General features: G+C 40.3%; 1 protein-coding gene across 2 annotated transcripts in view; it reads right to left on the minus strand.

Annotated features, from left to right (window-relative positions):
• Nucleotides 1-3,072: 3,072 nt before the first annotated feature.
• Nucleotides 3,073-15,784, minus strand: part of tgfbr3 (transforming growth factor, beta receptor III) — a 73,335-nt gene continuing 60,623 nt past the window's right edge. Inside the window, exons 15-17 of one of the 2 annotated variants that reach the window (XM_085265509.1) lie at nucleotides 15,010-15,057; nucleotides 14,377-14,478; nucleotides 3,073-10,377 (exon numbers count right to left, since the gene is read on the minus strand). In XM_085265509.1, coding sequence (XP_085121635.1) covers nucleotides 10,259-10,377; nucleotides 14,377-14,478; nucleotides 15,010-15,057 — 269 coding nt within the window. In that variant the 3' untranslated portion in view covers nucleotides 3,073-10,258. Of the gene's footprint in view, nucleotides 10,378-14,376; nucleotides 14,482-15,009; nucleotides 15,058-15,784 lie in introns of both variants that reach the window. The other variant, XM_085265508.1, reaches the window with a different exon arrangement.

Here is a 15,784-nt window from a genome sequence, read left to right on the forward strand (position 1 = left end):
GGAGGAAGGACCCTGTTTGGCTCGTGCGTGCGTATCATGCATGAATACACACATTGCACACATGCATGCAGAGGTCCAGCTTGGAGATGAAGAAATGAGCGCAGAGAGAGAGAAAAAAGAAAAGATGTTAACATTAATTGACTGGGAGATGTTTGTGGTATAAAACTAGTTATAATTGAGGTTTGTCATTATGAGGAGGAGTGTAATTTCAAGCTACAGAACTTTTTACTTGTCTTCCAACTGGAATCACTCTTTTCCATTTTCCAGCAATAAGCACGAGGGCCTCCAATCTCTACAAAGAAAAAAAAAGAAAAAAAAGCACATGCAGTACCCATGTGCCACAATCAAAGCAGAACTTGCAATTCAGCAAAATGAGTCCTGTTTTATGGATTCTGGCAGCAAAATGAAATGTAGCCTAGTCATATTTTTGCGCAGTATAAGAACCAGCTGTGATGTGAGGTTAAAGTTAGTGGACCTCAGACAGGGGCTATAGTTTTAGCATGGCTGAGAAAAGATTACCTCCAATAGGAATGGTATGCTAACTGGACCAAATAAACACTTTTATTGCTCAATATGTTGAACTTGTTGAAACGCAGATTTGAGGGATATCTCAGCAGAGACCTGCAAGGAGATTTTGAAAATATCACCGTGTGTGTACATGAAGTGCAGTGGGAACCCTTTGGCTGATGTTAGTGAGTAATGTTAACCTCATGGAAGAACTGTGTGACAATGGGTCCCAGGGCAGAGATGTGTCAAAGCCCCCTACTGACTCACTCATGTTAGTGAGACACCCAAACTGAAAGCAGGGCGTTGTTTGTGTTGTCATTTTGATTCTCCTTGCGGTCATTTTGGTCTCTCCGAGGCTGGTTTAACATCTTCTTGTGTTTATTTTGAGTCTTTTTTTGGGTCATGAGTTGTTTTGTTGAAGTAATTTTATCTCATTTTGTTGTGACTTCACATTTTTTTTAGTAGTTTCATAAGTTTGATCTTTTTTCAGCACCTAAGCATTTTCCACTCTCAGTTAACTGCCTCAAAACTTGAAAATGAACAACCTTGGGTACGGTGGCCAACAGATAATTCTAAAGTTCATCTAAAATGATCATCTGCTGTTGTCTCACGCTATATCTGTCATCATCAACTGTGACACACACCTTTCTTCTTCTCTGAGGTCTTCCTCTTTTACTCTATGGCAGCTCCATGTTCAACATCCTTTGTCAATTATGTCCCTCCTCTGCACATGTCCAAACCATCTCAGCCTTGCCTCTCCAAACTGCCCAACCTGAGCTCTCCATCCGATATACTAATAGCTTCTTCAGTGTACCAATAAACACTGATTATTTTTAGCTGCAGAAGCAGTAAAAATGACCCCTTCACTAAAAGTAACAAATGGCAACAGGTTGTATTAACACGGGAAAGGTTTGCAAGATTTAACAAAAGGTTTATTGTGTGGAGGGGAGGTGAGCCAGAGATCGCATTTGTCATGAGCAACAGGGAGTAACCAACAGTGAGCAAAGGAATGCCTCACTGTTGACAGAACAATATGGTAAGAATGAGTGGCAGGACCGGGGATATATATTCTGGAGTTCGATGATTAGTTGATTGAGACCATATGTGCTATTGCAGGACCTGTGGAAATCAGAGGAGTCCGCACAAACATGATATGACACTCAACACAGAGGCCCAGTTCCACTCTTACATTAGTGGCAAATCTAAACGAATTTTCAGTTGTTTCATTCACGTTTATTCACCAACAATGCTGCTTGAAAATAAACTTAGTAATCGAGTCAAAACTCCCTGAAAACGTTTCAAGCTCTTCTGCCCCCAAGTATTTGCACCATAGACTGTTGGCTTTATTATCATCGGTACATAATATAAAAGATGCACCAAATATATTACAATGAGTGTGACTGTGTGGATCAGATCCGGCAGAGATGCACCAGTTGAGATTTTCTTAGAACTGTGTTTTCTCAAATGAGATCAGATTTCATTTGACACTAAGGACCTGCTTTTTTCAGTGCAAGGTTTGTTAGCAAACGCACAACATGTCTGCTTTTCATCTATGAATAATGTGTTCTTTTTCCTGCCGCAATATAGTTTTGTGCCCTGAGAAAGGAAGAGGTGCTGTAGCTGCTAAAGCTCTGCGTAGGTCCACAGACTGTTAATCTGGTCTCATCCCCCTCTGTTGTTGTATAACAGCCAAAAATTTCCCAATCTTCTCACTTAACTTGCTTCACATAATCAACTTTAGGACCAGATGTCTGGTCTAAATTAGTCTGGCCTCCCCAGCGTCAGTGTTTGGAGTCTTGTCAGCTTTTAAAATAAAATAAAAAAAAGCCAGAAAAGAAAAAAAAAAACATCTCTTTTTAATTTCATCCTGCATTTGTCATGCTATATTGTCTGGGCCACATGCAATCAGTGACTAAACAGATTAGCTACAGAACAACAAATGTGTGTTCCAGGTACCCAGAAAGGGAAAGTTGGAAATAAAAATAATGACATCATAATCTACGGGCTGATTCGTTTGTTGAAAAATTCAATAAATTAGTCATCAGTTGGACAAGAGTGTTGCAGCCTGAGGATGCCTCGGTGGGGCCGCTTTTGGGGGGAAAAAATTACAGATACAGAAACAAAAACTTGAAAGGGGTCTGAAGGATTTGGGACATGTGGACGTACTGAGCCAAAACAGAGCTGGCAAAAGAGCTGCTTTACTCTTCGCCCTTGGCCTCTTTCCCTTTTCAGTTTACTCCAAGGCAGGCTGCTTACAGCTGTCTCTAAGGAGCCCTAATCAAAAACAAAAAAGGGTAAGGACTCACATTGCACTCATCTCAATGGTCACCCCCATCCCCCCTACGGAATCCTCAAGGCAGAGGTCCACATGGTCTATATCACGCTATGAGCTCACCAGTGGCGAGTCATGGCTTTAGCGCCAAAGAGCCAAACCTAACACATCATTATTGCAGCTCATTGTTCCAAACTGCATCCTTATAGGAGTTACCCACATGTACGTACACTCACAAATAAGACTCAACTAAATACCTAAAAAAATGGCAGCAAAATGAACAGTCATGACAATTTCGTGAGTTATCATGAACATTTATTGGTCATAATGGGAATACAAATGTCGTGCATATTTAGAGCATATAAAAAGTTTTATAAACCAAATAGAACAATAACGGCTAACTTACGCTTGACACATGTACAAACACCAATAAAAGGCCGTCTTGGCATTAAGGGGAAGTTGTAATTTGCCATTGGTTGCTTTCAAAAATCAAATGGGAAACTGCTTTCAAACCATAATGGGGCCCCAGAAAAATAATCCATAGCAAAGCAAACACTCACATAGATACAGACACACAAATAACACATTCATAGAAAAACATGAGGTAGTCAAATGGTTAAAAAAAATACAATCAGTAACTAGTAATCCATAACTAATCTATGGATTTATGCTCCAATTTTCAGCTGTTCTGAATTCAGCATTTACTGTCTCTCAGCGAAGCCACATCTTTTACTGCTACAGTAACACGTTTGGTGTGGGACAGCATTATTTCGTATTTATTAAAAACCCGACATTATCCATACCTGTTCATGAGGGGGGGGAAGTTTTGAAGTTTTTCCCAGCTTGCACTGGGGCACAACTCAGGGAGGAATGTTGGTATTTGAAAAGTGACTCTCACAAATTGTATTGAATTGTTAGTTTGAGTGAAAAATATCCCCAAATTATCTCAAATGAGAAGATTAGATCCAGAACATAACTCGAGGCTCGGGCGCTTAACAGCATGAGTGGATGAGGGCGGGTGGGGGGTGAGGGGGATAATTATATGTTTAAAATGGCTTCGCCACACTCGATAAGAGAAACCACAAAAGTACAGGAATGCCAAAAGCGTTAATCCCGCTACGGCTGCTGATTATAGGCTGCGGCACATTTCAACTCTGCAGCGCATGGATCTTTCACTGAGGATGATCACTGTACCCTGCAGTGGGATATTGTTTTTTTACAATTATGCTAATTGCTAACAGCAACAGTGCTCTGCAAAAGGACTGCTGCATATATGCATAACTTAGCTTTACCAAATAAAGCTTTTAGCTGGATTTTGGCTGTGGACACACACATGGCAGGAAGCCCGATAAAACAAACAAGCTGTGAAGGTTGCTCCAAACCGAGTGTTTCTAATACAGCTTAATAAAAAATATTTCTCGGGTGTTATTGAAAACAGTTGGGTTTCCACTATCAAAATAACTGAAGGTTGATTTTTTTTTTCTCCACTGTTCCATCAGGGGTTTAGGCATGATTTCATATTTTTTTCATTATCTTAAAAGAGGGTATATGTCACTGTTGTGACAACCAAAGAACCAAAACAAGTTGGGTATCTGGGTTTTTTTATATAACAATGGGGAGGACTCCATCCTTTACTAATTTTATGTGGAAAAATATATATTTTTACATCTATAGCTACAGCTTATCTTTAGTGAAATAAACTTTATACTTAAGATGCACAACATCTGATTTCATTACTTCATATCTGACACAATTTATATAAAATAGCGAGAAGCGGCACATGGAAAATTGAACCCAAACACTATCTGACAAAATAATATCATGCTTAAACAAAAGATTTGTATTCCAGATTTGTTTACATATGATAATAATAACAATCTCTTTCTATTGTATTCTTTATGAAGTCAATAAGACACATCATCCCATCAAATAACAGAAAGAATTAAGAAAATAATCATGACATATTTTTTACTTTTTTTTTTCAAAAATATTAGTCCCTTTCTGACTATAAATACTACTATTTCATTAAGTGTGCCTATGCGAAGGCACACTTATTACTATTGCTCGGATTTATTATTATTATTATTATTATTATTATTATTATTCTTTTTCCGCCTGAAATTTTGGACCTTAACTCGCCCCACAGTTTTGAGACAAGGTTCACATATGATATATCATTGTGTGCGGCTGGAGCTGGAATGAGTTGCTATGACTTTTGGTGTTTATTACTTCTATAGTTTTTTAAATATGAATATTTTAATGCAAGTTTTTTCCCATTGAAATGAATGGAGAACAAGAAAACTTCATTTGTGGTGTGCTGGCTCACTCTAGTGGTATGTCGGGAGTAATGCGAGGCGGCCGCTGTGTCCCTGTGGACGCTTTTATTTTGTATAACTACCGGAAGTAGTTCCTGTGTACTGACGCTAGCTGGGTAGCTAGCGCCGCGTAGCTTAAAAAGCAGCCGGGCTTGTCTTAAACTTAAGAGGCTGACACTCGCTAAACCACCCGATCGCTCGCCAAGCGACTGTTTCACACTGGACTTATTTTTCGTTTATATGGGCCGATGATGCTGGTCGATGAGGAAAAACTAACTGAGTTGTTTGGTGGTGGCTAACGCGGAGCTAGCTAGCCACCGGTATGTGTCTCTTTCCCCTCATATGTGGGGAAAGAAACATGTGAGGCGGCCGCCGATCGACCGGTTTTCAGGTGAGAATGTAGGTGTGTAAACGTCAAATATCTGCTCGTTTTGTCAAAACATCCCATATTAGCAACAGATTTCTCACGATGTTGCTGCTAGCCGGCTAGCTAGTTTGGCCAGCCGGCTAGCTAGCTCGGCTAGCTAGCGCCGCTTCGCTCAAAAGCACCCAGGCTTGGCTTTCAGTGAGGCGTCTCTAACTCCTTTCACCCCCGATCGCTCCGCAAACAGTCTTTGTCTTAGCTGGACTTATTTTTCGTTTATATGGGCCGATGATGCTGGTCGATGTGGAAAAAATAACTGAGTTGTTCATATACAACTCAGTTGTTCAGTTGTTCATGGCTAGCTAGCTCCGCGTTAGCCACCGGTATATGTCTCTTCCCCTCGTATGCGGGGAAAGAAACACCGATCGACCGGTGGTGGCTAACGCGGAGCTCAATCGTGGATAAGGGAAACCCAATGCAGGAGAAGCAGGCGGCTGGTGAACTGAATTTCAGGTAAGACGTTATTAACTGCACTCTATTTGGGTCAGATATAAACCGAGTTTAGGTGTAGTTTATTTTCGTTGTGCTGACAGTTACAATAACTGTACTGCGTGCTAGCTAGCACGACGGAGTTTCTATACAGCTGTGCGCGCTAAGTTACTGATTTTGAACTTTATGACAGCCTCCCCTATTTTCAGGCGAGAATGTAGGGGTGTAAACTTCAAATATCTGCTCGTTTTATCAAGAAGTCCCATATTTTATCAAGAAGTCCCATATCTCTCACGATGTTACTGCTAGCGCCGCATGGCAGCTAGCTGGCTAGGGCGGCTTGGCTGACACCTAGGCCGGGCTGACTGATACCCAGGCCGGCTCACGCTCTCGTTTCACCGCCGCATGGCGGCTAGCTGGCTAGCGCGGCTTGGCTGACACCCAGGTCGGGCTGGCTGACACCCAGGTCGGGCTGGCTGACACCCAGGCTGGGCTGGCTGACACCCAGGCCCGCTCACGCTGTCGTGTCACCCCTAGTCTTTCGTGATGACTCTTGGTTGGCTGCTGGACTTATTTTTCATTTATATGGGCTGGTGATTCAGTAAGAGTGTCCGGTGAACTGAATGTCAGGTAAGACGTTATGTATATGTAAGGTAGTGACTGGAATAAGTCACAAGGTGTCGCTGTTGAGCTGCATATATGTTGTAAATTTTAGCAATTTTGACCATTTGTCCTCTGCAGGACACCGTAGTTCAGATTTCTCGTTCGCGTGGGCGCCATCTTGGTTCAGTGTTTACTGTGATGTGCAAAGGTAAGCACTGTCAGTGGCGAACTGCATTGGTTTTGTTTAAAAATAAGTGTTCCACTGTGTAAAATAGCGGTTTGTCATTTAAGCCGAGCAAATATTTTGTTTATTTAGAGGTTCATGTATTGTCTGATGAGAGTATGAGACAAAGATATACTTTTCTTTCTTACTCTCATATAAAATATTTAGCTTTTATTAAATAGTTATCTGAATCTTACAACCAAAGTTTGTATAATAATACACAAGATTGGCTGTAGACCATTGTTAATCATTCAGAACACTGTGTAAAAATAACAAAAAACAAAAAGTGAATGAAAAGTGCATAAATATTTATTTTACGTGTTTGATGTGTGTGGCAGGGCGTGGTCTGCAGTGCCGCTGCAGGGGAGGTGGACCCACCTCAGCGGCATCTGCAATCACGCCTCTCAGGTGTAAAGTCTGTGCTCTCTCTGCTTTTTTTTTTTTTTTTTTTTTTTTGTGTATGTGTCGGGCTATGAGATGAAAAGCTACAGCCGGCTGTGTAGGTACAGCAACTATGTGTGAAAAGTGGTCCATAACGTAATGCTTCAAAGTGTGTTCATGCAAACATTGTTGGGTCTGCTTATGAACCTCTGCGCACAGCGTCTACAAATTGGGGCTGTACGAAGTCACCTCATCTTTACACAAAACTGTAAGCTGTCATCTGTGAGGCGCGAGCGGTGTTTGGTTTTACCATAGTTCATGGTGGAGAATGGCTGCTCCGGTGAGTTTTGCTCTCTGTAGCCGTTTGAATGGCAAACTATACTGATTAGCGGCGGCATAGGCACACTTAAAATTTCTTCAGAAATTTTCGCTTTCTAGTTTTCATTAAAGTGTCCTAAAGAATGGTATAACGTTTAAACAAATAGTGTAAATAAATCCTCCCGCAAATGTGTGTTATGTATGAGCAAATCCACAATTCACAGTACGTACACACATAGAAAACAATAAATTTCTTTTAGTTAATATATTCCAAAATATAATTTTATACACAAATATATATATATATATATATATATATATTTATACTCTCTGTAGAAAGCTTTATACATGTTTACATGAGGAGAGAAAAAAATGAAAAGCTTTAAGATGATACACATTCTGGTTACTGCTTACAGAGTTAAATGATAGCAGGGAAAGGGCCCAGTTTGTCCTCCACACACATACAGCAATCATTCATCAACGGTGGAGTAATCGTGGTGCTGCAGTTTGAAGAAGGCAGGAAACTATATGTTGGTAAAAGTCAGCTTCAGCTGCAGCTTGTTCAACACACAGTCAGTGCCGAGATTCATAGAAAAACATCTGGGAAAAGGAAAACCAAACGCTTTATGTTTGATCTCTTAAAAATGACAACAAAAAACTCTCTCATAAGGAGTTCAATGATTCATCAGCCAACTGACAAAGTTAGTCCTCGTGTTATCATGAGAACAAACCAAATCTTTATTTTGCAGCCTTTCAAATGTAAAAATGTTCTGCTTTCACTTTATAACTTTGGTTTTGGGGTTGTTGGTCTGACGGGCAATTGATTATCTAATAATTAAAACTGTGGGATCCAAACCATGATTACCATATAAAACCACGACTGTCAAAACTGTTAACGTAGTTTCTGTTATTATAAAATCTGATTAATGAAGCTCACGCTGATGATCCAGCGAAACTCCAAAGAAGAAAGAAAAAAAAAAAACTACTTTGCACACACGAGTAATTACAGTATTATACAAAAATATACAGGCCTTGAACGAGCAAGTCAGCGCTTCGAGAAATACCCTTATTCACTTGCTTAACATGAGTTGCATCAGTATTGAATATAGTGCTGAAAGCAGTGGCGGACTAGCGTAGCTTAGCATACAAACTTCCGGCAGAAAGAATCAGTAATATGCAGCACAAAAAGGCCACGCTTAAAAATGTCCCAAATTTTCATTTTAACTTTTCTGATATTTTTTTTTTATAAAAAGACAAGATCTAAAGTAGCATGTATTTTTAAAAAATCTTTGCTTTACACAAAAGTTGGTGATAAGCTAGGTTTAGCATAAGGAATAGCCTAGCTGCTAGCATCACGGTGTCCAAAGCTTTAGTTTGGTGGGCCTATTTCCAAACTTTTGGACAGAGTATTTAATGCTCACTAATCCACAAACCTAAGGGATAGTTCAGTCCTATAACTGAGCCTGGGCAACTTTTTTTTTTACATAAAATGTAAAATGTTCAATAATATTTCATAAAAGAGATATAAAAATTAAATCACATAAATCAATTTATGGCCATTTTTGTAACTTTAGCATTAAAAAGGTCTCACACATAACAGAGTCAATCACTCCCTGCAATAAGTTCCAAAACAATGCCTGCCCACTGTATAATTTATTTATTATTCATGTCATAATTATAGTCTTGCTGTCACAAATAAATATTGATTCCTAATATTTTGTATTTTATATTCACCATGACTTAAACATACTGAGTGTTTTAGGCCTATTACCCGGAACTAGTCTTCCTAGAAATGACTACCACTCCCCTGAACTACTCATTTCCACCAGGTATGCTAAGCTAGGCCACTCATCAACTGAACAGAGCTCTATAATTCACACACAGACAAAAGAAGTGTCAATCATCTCAAATAAGAATAAGCAAATATTTCTCTTAATGCTGAAGTCTTCCATTAACAACAGCTAGTAAAAGGGAACCCATAATGCCCCTGTGAAGTTGAGTGAAACTAAAACTCAAATCTTTGCCTATACCAAGAGTTACTAAAGCATACTATTAGATCAATATACTTTACCGACCTGTGTGGCTGAATCCATTAAAAAGTACAAACAATTCGAAAACGTGGAATTTTCTCAGCATGTCTTTCACATTTTTCATTCACATTTTTTTGGCATTTACCCTTTTGAATACATTCATACCCAGACTACCTTTTTAAAGCCATAATCTCTGTGTCAAGATGATGACTTGTTCATACTGCACACTTGTCCGCATGAAAATAGTGGTTTATTTGCTTCCTTGCAACTTTCTAGGTTCCACTGTCATAAAACAACGTGCTCCGGCCCAGCCATCAACATCTCACTTACTAATACTGACGTCACTCCAGCCTTATTGTGTTGGCTTGCTCTCTGAGCACACCTGCTTAGCACAACCAGCCCCAATCAAACCATTTAAGGTCAAAACAAAAGGCTGTGTTGTGGTCAGAAAAAAGCAGCATTTGGATTCGAAAGAAATGTCTGGAATAAACTTGCATCTGTTTCTCGGATGAGGCTGCCAAGCTGTGTCTCAGAACTAACACACATCAACATAACCAAGACAGTTCATTTGTCTGCACACACTTAAAGTGGCACCAATTTAGCACAAGGACTTAAGGTGTTATTTTTTCTTTTTTTTGTAATCATGCTTTTTTTTTCTGTCCTGTCACGTCCCCAAAAATAATTCCTTTCATGGAAGGAGATAACAAACCGGTCCCTGTGAACCGTCAGAACTTCCTGGCAGTGCATCCTGCTGGGCTACGCGGTGCTGCTGCTGGAACACGGCGTGCTTTGCATGCTGCCGATACTGTGGCCTGTACTGCTGTTCTCCGAGGCAGGCTGGGACTTCTGGACCGGCTGTGTGCCAGCTGTCTCACCTAGATGTAGAGCAGAAGAGGGAGTGTGGCCGCGGGAGAAAGGGGATTGGACCAGAGGGAGAGAGGAAAAATGAGTATAATTTACAAAAAAGCCAACCCTAGGCAAGAACATTACAAAGTGATTTGGTTAAAGCTACAAATTGAACTCCTCTAAGACTGTCGAGCCTCCATTGTTCTTCTGCACACAGAATAAATGGGCTGCATAAAGCTCCTACTGTTTACTATAACTGCCACTTGACATAAAGCTTTCACTGAAGCCCGTATAAAATCTGAGCATTCCTATTTAGATTAATGTACTTTTATCCCTAAGAAAAAATGTGTACTTTTACGTATAAAGAACTCGGGACTTCATCTGCCCTCATTTTTGACCATTTTCAACCATAATCTGCCACAGATTCTGTTTTTAAAAACGAATCCTCTAAAGATGCCACCTCAAAACGACCAGAAACAAATGGTCGCATCCTATCTGACAGATGATATTTTAAACAAAGAGAAGAAGATGTTTCTACGTTCACAGAGTTCATTTCTGTCTGGAACCAATTAGCCTTGCTTTAGCAGATAAAGGCGAACAAACACAACACGGGCCCTGTGACCGGAGCTCAAACCAATGACTGGTTTATTGTTCTATGTCTAAATAAGCGTTTCATTTCGTAAACTCTTGGGATCCAATGGCTAAAATGAAGGGAAAATAGAAGTGCTTGAGTTTGTTTCCAAAAACCGTCTCTGACAGACAATGAACAGCTTCTGAAATAAAGCCAAGTCTGTGTTTAATTTGAGTATTTGGCACAATTATTACTGCAGTGTGTCCCTCGCTTGCTTTATAGCTTATCTGAAATGAAGATAACACATTTTCTCCTGGGGAGAGATTGTTCTATCGATAGTTTAGTTTGTACTAGAGGTCGTGTGTGTTTTATACATATGCTTGCATATATGACAGGCATATGTATCCACAGGCATCCCTTTCCCTCTTTCGGGCCCCACATTTCTCCTAATGTTTACCAGAACAGGGCTGCCAGCAGTCTTTCCCTCACAGGACCAAGAGTGCTGCAAAACAAAGGCACTTGGATTCACCTCATCTGTCAGAGGAAATTTAAATTCCCAAGTCTGATATTATCTTTCTAGATAGGAAAGATAAAGGCTGCTTTTATCTGACCGAAACATAAAGTGAATGAAAACTCTCTATGAAAGTTGTTGTAACAGATGTCTACTTAGGGACAATTTGCCTTAGATTTCAGTTTGGGAAAACACTGACCCCAGTATCTCTTGGATACAAAAATTCAAACATACAATGTCTTTGTAGTGGCTAAGGATACAGTAACAGCATCCAGGACAGAAACCTCTCCACCCAACATCCGCTCTTTGCATGCACCTGCACAGAAAGCACGCTAACACAAAGTTAGCAACGAACCCGGCTTCATGACGCAGTCAGGCTTGTTCTACCCTACTCCTTCTACAGCAGAATCCCTGTGGTGATCTCTGTGAGGTGATCTTTGGGCTGGTTAATATTCAGAATTTCTTTTGGTAGAATTTTCCCAGACCATGACAGCCAGAATCAGCCAAGCATGCTTTTCAAGGGCAGGAGAAACCAGAGCTTCCACATAAAACCCAGTCGTAGGACTGGGAGAACATACAAACTCTACATTAAAAATAACGACATAGCTCTGGCTATAAGACCACGTTGCCATTATAATTTTATAAAGGCTTGTGGAGTAATATTGCAGAAATTTGGACTCTAAAGTGAAATCTAAAAACAACACAAAGCTCTGCAAAATTTTATATATTTACAGCACAACTTTGAGCTAAATCCTAATGTGACAAAGATAATATGGTTATGTTTAACCGTCTCTTACTCACCATATCTGTCCAGCTTTTAAGCATGACGACATTTGGGAATTAGGACTAAACAGAAAGTAAAGCAGGGGCCCATGGCATTAGCGTCGGTCTTGAATGTAGTAAGTATAAGACACATTCACATTGTGATAAGTAAAAAGTATTTTAATTCATTTTAAGGGGCATATAAAGTATTTATCATGGAGTTGAGCTCATTTGATACTAATTTATACAAAAGTCAGCCTCAACAAAAATCATGTAATCGTGAAAAAAGTGTTTCAGTAGTGACTCAACAGAATGCCATTGTCATGCTCTGATTGAGCTTAGAAAAGTTGGTGTGGCCGTCTAGGTTTAGGTTAGATAAAACAGTGAGTTTTCGGATTATCTTAGTAACGTATTTAAGATATGAGTGATAGTGGGACAATTTAATATGGCCAGATGAGCTTGTTTAAGCATTTCTGAAATAGCAAGGCTTGTTGTGTGTTCTCACGGTCAGAGGAAGGACAAACAATGACCTGGTGACAGTGTGTGGGATGTACTGGAACAAATTTGATCCGAATGGGTCCAACTTTCAACCTGCAAGTTTTGCTGTGGGTATCAGATTACACGGGACACATTTAAAAGTCCTGCAGCATCCTAGGCCTCCAAGTGACTGGACCTGCTTAGGTAGGAGAGGTCCTAACATTTTGGCTCATCGGTGTCTCACTGAATTTCAGAGCAGATAATGTGTGAAGTTTCTCCTTGTGTCTGGCTGTTTTAACAGTTGGTTTCATTTTGTGGATGAAAACAAAATTCTTGCACAAGGTGACAACAGCTCCAGCAATCTCCAGCAACCTACAAGCCAACTACAATATATGTGCCAAGACAATGAGAAAACTGTCAAAGGTTATAATGTGAGGTTGATGTTAAAGCATTTACGTTGCTGACTGCCTTGTAGGGAAATAAATCGTAATAGATAGAAAAACCCAAAATATAATTCCAAGGACTATATCTAACTGTTTTCTGAGAGGTCCTCAGACCCTGAGGGGATAGACTCAGTTTAGTTTTCTTGTTTCATCATTGGTTTAAAATATGCTCTCAAGTGGTATTTTGAGTGGTTGCTTTGGAGGATATACTTTCTTGGGTTTACATGGGACAGAAAGTGTTGCCATATAAGGTCATTTCAACTAATCCTGCTTAACACACCCATCTAAAAGTGTATTTTAATAATGGAAGGAACTTGTGCCTTAAAGTCATCGCCATGCATGTTTCCTCCTAACTGCTATCTCCACCCCTGTTTTTCATGCGTGTTCACCTTTGATATGTACTGCCAGCCAAATGTAAAGATTTGTCTTTCTTTCTTGGTCACCCACTAGAAAATCCATGAAGCACAAGTGAAGTGGTTTTCTGAAGAGAAGCCAATACCAATATTGTGACAAAGATAAAGGCACTAAACTCTGACAGCTGATCTTTACGTCTAAAAGATATTCAGAAAGAGCTAAACTCTCATTAATGTGACAGAGCATGACTGGAACAGTTTACAGCACTGTAACCCGACACGTGCCTGTATTGTTGTAACTACCTGGGAGACTGATTTACACTGCCAAACTGTGAGCTCTTAAAAAAACGTTCACTTTACATACTGAATGCTAAAGTGAAACAGCCTAAGTCCTTCTGCAAAACGCACTCAGCTCACAGATAGTCAGTTAAAAACTAAGGCAGAGAAGAACAGGGCAGCTCTATGCAACGGTGAACTCAGTGGGCTGCTGGGAACTCACTTCCTCTCATAGGTCAGTTAGGGTCAGCGGGCTGGGGATGAAGGGGAAGGTCTTGGCATCTAATGGACAGATTGTGTGTCTTTTCCTGTGAGCGCCCACTAAACCCTACAAGGGGAATTTCCAACTCGTCTCCAGCCATTGTACTGGGAATGTACTGAGAAAGACCACCCCATGGCCCCCAAAACATTCAAAGGCAGGAAAGAGAAGAGCTCTTGCTGCTGACCAACAGGATATATTTACAGTAGAGGAGTCAATACGTTATTGTGAGCAGGCCTCTGTCAGCAGCAGGATGTTTGGCAATCACAGCGGCACATTTCTGGCACAGAGACCCTCAGGCATTCCTTTGCATCTTATCTTTTCATTAATGTGGAGAAGTGAGTTGGGGCCACGGAGAGGCAGGTAAAGAACCTACCTGTGTGCGCGTAGATGAACCACAGAGCTGCGGTCAAGAGAGCCCCGATGACAAAGGCTGCAAAGGCGATGCCCACCACCACAGGAGTGTCCAGTACATACACTACTGAACAACAAACCAACACAGAACATGGTTTTAATGTTAAACAAGTGTATTATACATACAAATACAGTACAAATATAAATGACCTAAAATGTGTAAAACAAGAAAACAAATATTAGGAACTGAAATCGTAACTAAGTTCACCTTTTACCCAGTCACACTGCCCTAGCATCTATTGCCTATATTCTTGGACTCTAATAGAGTAGCTATGCATGATTTACAAAAAACAAACAAAAAAAACAACAACTATTGCCTGGCCTAGTTAGCTGTGTTATCAGCAAACTACAGATCCATAGTTACTGGTAAATTCTAGTTACCTTCTTCAGTTTGAAAGAAAAAAGTCCAGCAAGCATCACAACTGTTATGGTAAGGACCAATATGAAATAATAAGTGACCTAAGCTGATGATTCCTTATATAGCTTCATTATTTACTGGTTTATCTTATGCAGTTTATTCATTTTTGGGATCCATATAATCCACTTATATACACACGGACATACGCAAAATAAAATGCAATCATATAATACTTACCATCAGGAGAGGGCTTACGTGGCTCTTCTGATAATTCTGATGTAGGATCTGCAAAAACAACATATAATAGTTTAAATATATGTTGACTATTGCGTGTACAGATGCACAGTATACAGTATGAATTATGGTACATTAAAATAGCACAATGCAAGCTCTGAGTCAGCCTGTCAGGAGCAGCAGATTGCTGATACTGCAGTGTGTTGATAAGCAATTCTCTGTGGAATGTGATCCAGAAATCTGAACCAGGAAAACGCTGAAAAAGCAGCTATTCTGTAAGCTGGCAGTGTCCTAACGGATGAACCTTTTAACTCCAACCAATCATGCTCACCCATTTATTTCAAGCCATCTGGAAGGCTTTCAAAAGTGAAATTAGCTATAATAACGTCTTAACAAACAATACAAAGGCGCTTGTGTACGGGCGAACTCAAGAGGCAAACCTGGTATACGTCCAAGCCTGGGGCACAATGGCTGCTATTCTCGGACAGGACACCTTTAAGTTTTCATCTCGGGTAATGGATGATGACAGGTCATCAGAGAAGACTTTAATTTCAGAGGGGACGATGGCCAGAGGACGTCCTCTGTGCCACCCTACTCCCCTTCGGTCTGGAGCTATCTGTCCCGGGTGACTTGTTATGCTAAAAATGTCGAGGCCATGAACACATGCAGCCTCATAAGCAGAAGATAAAGGAGGAATATACAGACTGAACCCAGCAAAGCACAGGAGTGTTTAATGCTCTCGTCTTAACTCGACTCATGTGCAAAGCTGAAAGCTCGG

Source organism: Mchenga conophoros, linkage group LG23 (genome assembly GCF_057382185.1).
Source record: "Mchenga conophoros isolate Kocher_MC1m ecotype Shallow Benthic linkage group LG23, M_conophoros_male_GT1.1, whole genome shotgun sequence".
In the NCBI taxonomy this organism is placed as follows: domain Eukaryota; kingdom Metazoa; phylum Chordata; class Actinopteri; order Cichliformes; family Cichlidae; genus Mchenga; species Mchenga conophoros.